This window comes from Crinia signifera, chromosome 7 (assembly GCF_055691185.1).
Source record: "Crinia signifera chromosome 7, ASM5569118v1, whole genome shotgun sequence".
In the NCBI taxonomy this organism is placed as follows: Eukaryota; Metazoa; Chordata; class Amphibia; order Anura; family Myobatrachidae; genus Crinia; species Crinia signifera.
The window spans coordinates 86,537,763-86,543,762 of record NC_139223.1 but is presented as its reverse complement, the minus strand read 5'-3'; the positions used below and the strand labels follow the sequence as shown (position 1 = coordinate 86,543,762).

The 6,000-nt window shown below is 44.1% G+C and overlaps 1 protein-coding gene across 5 annotated transcripts in view; it reads right to left on the bottom strand.

Moving 5' to 3' along the window:
- Positions 1-6,000, bottom strand: part of NPRL3 (NPR3 like, GATOR1 complex subunit) — an 84,472-nt gene that overhangs the window by 58,527 nt on the left and 19,945 nt on the right. For all 5 annotated transcript variants that reach the window (XM_083153424.1, XM_083153422.1, XM_083153425.1 and 2 more), the window contains one exon: positions 4,728-4,802. In XM_083153424.1, coding sequence (XP_083009550.1) covers positions 4,728-4,802 — 75 coding nt within the window. The remainder of the gene's footprint in view (positions 1-4,727; positions 4,803-6,000) is intronic.

The window sequence follows — 6,000 nt, the reverse complement described above, 5'->3', positions numbered from 1 at the left end:
GCATGGAGTTGATTTTATATAGTGTGGCGAGCGCAGCGAGCCACCATGCCCTAAGCGTGGCGAGGGGATACGGTCTCATAAGAAAACCGGGAGCCCAGATATTACATAAGTACCGCAGACTGTTATGTACAATATAACAATTCCAACAAGCCGACATCTAGAAGTACATGTGAGATTGCTTTAGCATATATTTATTTATTTACAGTTTTTTATATAGCGCAGCATATTCCGTTGCGCTTTACAATTGGAGACAACAGTGATTAAACAAACTGGGTAGATACAAACCGACATGGAGGTAGGAGGGCCCTGCTTGCAAGCTTACAATCTAAATTTAGTTATATGTACACAGACTATATTTACATTTGAGCAAACAGCGAGGCTCATTCAGGTGCAGTTGGATCTGCGATATCATGCACTAAGTAACAAAGTTTGGTACTATTTGTATGCGCAGGACCCGCTCTGTGCATGCGCAAATGGGTTCTACAACGTTGTATGCAGGACAGCAGCAGATGGTCAATGTCAGTTTACTGCTGTTCGGTGGGCGAGGAGGAAGCGACAACTGCTTCCTTCCATGAAAATGGAGCCATGTCACTGCAGTTTAGGGAGTGGGAAGAAGTTTGGAATCTCCATCACGGGGTGGACATTTCCAGGCCCCTGTGATGGACGGCTTGCACTGCACTATGGGTGCCATAAGCTACCTGATGTAGAGGGAGAATTCTAATGCTGCATCCTAGGACACAACTCAGATCACTACTGCTGTAGAAGGCATCTGCTTGGAATTGACACCTCCTACCGCACCTTAGGGGCACATTTATCAATGATCGCATTTGCATTACCGCCCAGGATCGCATTGCAAAATGTAATCCGATCACTGGGATGTATCATCCCTGGCACTGCAGGGACAGGGCTCCAAAAGAAGCCTGTCCCTGCAAAGTGCTAAGCCGGAAGGTCAGCACATGCGCGGTTATGCGCTGACCCCCGCCGACCCCTCTTACCGCACTGCCCTGCTCGAGCAGTGCGATGTGTATCCATAGGCTACAATGGGCTATCGCCATATCAGAATGGCGATAGCCCAGGGGTGAGATGCCGGGCTGCCCGATGTTGATACATCGGGCAGCTTCGCATCCCCCATAGAAACCTATGGGGGATGCGGCCGGCGGTGCTCCCGGGGGGATCGCAGCAGGGATCGGAGATTCCTGCTGCGGTCCCCCTTTAATACATTTAGGTGAAACTTAATATTTGCGGTTAATGAGCCTCAGTACCAGGAAAAGGCACTGATGAGTTCCACAGCAATTTACTTGGTATGACATCAAAAAGTGGAATGATTTACTTACTGTCCAAACCAGTAGTCTTTACTATATTGTTCCGTATAAGAGAAAGAACTGTAGTAGTTTATTAAGGCAAATCACCTTATGGTATGTGAAAAACTTGGTATTAATGTAAAATATGTATTTCATTTAGGTTCTGTAAATATTAAATGTCAGATTTCACTTGGGTAAACAGGAATTCTCCCAAAAAAAGAGCAAGCCAGTCCTAAACATAGGGATTTGTAATGGAAAGGTTACAGGAACAACCATGAGAAGCCCTGTGCACAGGGAAGATCTGCAGTATAATGAAATCATTTATGTGACCAGCTGCAGACTAACCTTACAATATATATGGTGCCCATACACGGTGCAATGATCGCACGCATTATGGGCTGCATCGCAACGCATGCGATCTGCATGCAATGCGATCCGAGGGCAGTACTAAAAGTATGTGCAGCACATACTTTTTGTACTGTGCAATGCGATGCCCATGGGAGTGGGCATCGCTTTACACAGTGCTATCGCACCGTGTATGGGCACCTATAGGCAAACACTGAACCATCAAAAGGTAAAAAATGTACTTTAATAAAACACTAAATATGAAAAGATATAATAGTGGCTAATATCAGTATAACATCTCCCCGTCAACGTAGAATCCATGGTTATAAATAAAGTAATGTAATGATATAAATGAGTAAACTCATTTTATCGCAGCTGCATAAACTCATATTGTACAGTACAGATGACTTTGCATTTCTAGAAGGGAGTATTTTCATGTGTCACCATTGTGTAGGTGCTGCCTTGGTGGGAGTGCCCCTAGATTACAGCAACCCAAGGAGGGAACATATTGATAAGATATGTGCAGTCCTAATTTTGCTTAATCACCATACTGTGTTTTTTACCCTTATATTGCTGACTAATGGTGTTTACACAAATGCACCAGAGGGACAGTATAGATTACACCGCAAATTCAATCTACAAGTACAAGATGTCACACCCAAAGGTCTGCTTTACTTTATATTATTTATCTTAAAAAACATAAAAAGAACACAGACAACACCAATATACAGTATTCTGCTCGTCATTTACAACATTTCAAAGCATTAAATTATTCGGTACTCTTTACCTAGAAGGGCGCCCGTCGCGGGCATCGCGGGTACATTTATGTGTGGCCGCGACGCGACCGACGCGATGCCCGCGATTTCCCATTGAAACCCATGTTAAACATGGAAATCGTGTCGGTCGCGTCGCGGCCGGCCATAAATGTACCCGCGATGCCCGCGACGCGATGCTCCCGATTTCCCATAGGAATCAATGTTAAAAGGCGCGATGGACCCGATTTTACTGTTAAATGGCTCAATGCACCCGATTTGGCAGAGCATAGGGCCAGTTCCCCCTCCTGCCGCTCCCCCCTCCCCTCATCTCTGGCAATCGTACACCAGTGCTACCGGGCCCTGCCGCTGCCCCAGCCACCACTTGCAACAGGTAGCAGGCTCGAGTCCCCCCCCGAGAGGCGCCAAACATCCCCAAGCCTGCCACCTGTTGTGAATGGTGGCTGGGGCAGCAACAGGGCCCGGGAGCTCCGGTGTACAATTGCCAGAGTGGAAAGGGGGGAGTGATGGGAGGGAAGAGCAGTCACTGTGGGGGGAGGGGGGGGGTGCCCGGACAGGTGATGCGCCAGTGGTGCACAGCTGCAGGCACCACTGGCGCACACCTTCATATCGGTGGTATGCCCGGAAATTTTCTGGGAAAGCCCGCTGCGGCAGCACAGCTGAGCCCGGAAGATTTCCAGGCATACCACTCAAGTGGTTAAACCATCTTTCACATTATGTTTATACTGGATGCTGCATTAATAATGAATCCCACATTATCTTTTTATAAGTCATGGAGTTGACAAACGGACAGATGTACTAAGCCCTGGAACATGATAAAGTGCAGAGAGATAAAGTACCAGAAAATCATTTCCAACTGTAATTTTTCACAGACTGCAACATGTCAGGAGGATCGGTCAGCCTGGTACTTTATCTCTCTGCTTTTTACCCCTCTCCAAGGCTTGGTACATCTACCACAAATGTACTACAAGATTTAGAAGTAATTCATATGAAATTTTTAGTGATTATAGGAGATATGTATTAAGCCGTGGAGAAAGTACCAGCCAATCACATCGTAGCTGCAACGGTACAGGCTGTGTCTAAAAAAAAAAAAAAAGACAGGCGCTGATTGCGTGATACTTTATCTATCTCCAAAGCTTTGTATATTTGCCCCAATATAAATTATATTATACATTTACAGAATTAACATTTTATGCACAAGTATGTGTGATATATTCCTAGGTCAGTACAAGATTAATCGGTACTTACGTGTTAGTTGGGCGCCCACTATAGTTACTACGCTCATACCCCCACTATCCATGTCGGCATGGAGTTGACTTTATATAGTGTGGCGAGCGCAGCGAGCCACCGTGCCCGAAGCGTGGCGAGCCCCGCGAGGGGACGCGGAAAACTAAGCAAATAGCTTAGTGGGCGCTTAACTAACATATAAGTACCGATTAATCTTATAATAAATAAGGTGCATATCTGGCAGAGATCAAAACAATGCACAACCAATTTATACAGTTTATACATTTATTTAAAAAATGATAATATTAATATCAGATGGCCACCTTTCAATAAGGTATCAAGACAAACAATGCAAATGATGTCATAGCATGACTGTGAAACTTGAATTCTAAATAAACAAATATTTCCTGACAATTAAACGGAGTAAAATACTCGCATACCATAAAAAGTCCACTTTTATAAAAACTAAAACGGTAGAAAAATGTCACTTAATTATAATTTCATTGAACTGATCAGGAAATGACCCTCACCTGTGGATTTACCAATTTTAAAGCACATGTAACCTCAATTAGTGTCACACTTCTCTGGACATGCTATGGGCAGATTACCATTACCAGCTGCACTTCAGGCAGTATTCCATGCCCTACCATCCACTAGGTTGTGGTGGGAGAATAAATGAGTGTGCCCGAAGCATGGCGAGCGCAGCGAGGGCACGCGGTGCTATGTTTCAGACTGTCGACATTCGGGACAAAAAAAAGCTCATGTCGACCTTTTGACTGTCAACCTTCCCCATGTCAACCTAATGATTGTCGACCTAATGACCCTGTCGACCTAACCTATGTGAACTTTCCTGCATGTCGACCTAGTTGCTGTCAATGATCCATACCCTCCCCTGGATGGTAAAGTATGTGACCATATGTATGTTGACTATTTGAACCTGTCGACGTTAAGCACTGTTGACCTATTGACCATGTTTACCACATGGGATAGACTTATTCACTGTAGATCTATCATCCCGATACCCTAATTACAACTTAAATGAATCTGTGTGCTGTAAATAAATAAATATTTTACATCTTACCCTTAGGGCAAAGACTACATTAAAGAGGATCATCGTGGGCACTTCTCTTTTTGGTGAAGGATCTGTTTTTGATACCTAGAACACAAATAAAAACATAATGAGTAATCATTCATAAAGGTGTAGCTTTATTAATTATACCTCTTTCACACTGCCATCAATATCCTGGGTTATTTAACACTCAGCAACCCGAGATATTGTGCAGTGTGAAAGCACCCAGTTGTAATAAATTGGGTTCAGTGGCCTGGGATTTCAACTCGGGCAGTGAGCAGGGTTGAACAAGGGTTCAGTAAGGTTAGTGGTGCAGTGTGAACAGGTAAGTCGGGTTGATGCAACCCAGCACCTATTCACACCATAGGAATAGCCCATGTCTGTATCGAATATCTGATCTACAACCGCCAGCTCAGCACTTGGCGGTGGTGACATCACTAACCCTGCAATAAGCCGCCAGTCTGAAATGGGTCTCTGCCGGGTCGCACCCATGAAGAAAATTCTGGGTGGGACCCAGTATAGTGATGTGAAAGGGATATTGTATATATACACATTATACTGTAGTAGCTTCACATGAATTTAAAATGCAAGTACTTACCTAGCTATATTGCATATATTGTACATGCTAATAAGAAAAACAAACTGCTACTGCAATTTTATATTGCTAGGTTACATTTGTACACAAACGGCCAAACATACACATATATTAATGTATTTCTACATTTTGGAAGTTTGTCACTGACAGCAATTATTAATTTAGGGAAAATTCAACAAGAACTGTATGAAACTAGTTACAAGGTCTAAAGCTCTGTACACATGGAGCAATATATTGCTCAGTGCCATGTTTTCATCAGCGACCAGAGATGGTCACTGATAAAAAGGAGAGTCTCTGCTGGGGGAAAAAGCTGACGGCAGGAGCATGTTCCTCCAACCAGTGACCACCCCAGGGCTGGTCGTGGGAGCATGCTCCCGATGACAGTCACCTTGTACACACGGGTTTATGGTCGCTTAGCGATCATATCCCTGGCAATATAGGCTACAATCGCTCCGTGTGTGCCTAGCTTAATGTTAATGTAAATATTAACAAAACATTCCATATCACAGGCCATTGCACGGCACTGGGGCCTTATTCTGGTTCACTTGCAAAAGCAAATTCTCACTAATGGACAAAACCATGTGCACTGCAGGTGGGGCACATGTAACATGTGCAGAGATGTAGATTTGGGTGTTGCATTGTAAAAATAAAGCGGCTAGTATTTACCCTGCACAGAAAGAATATAACACC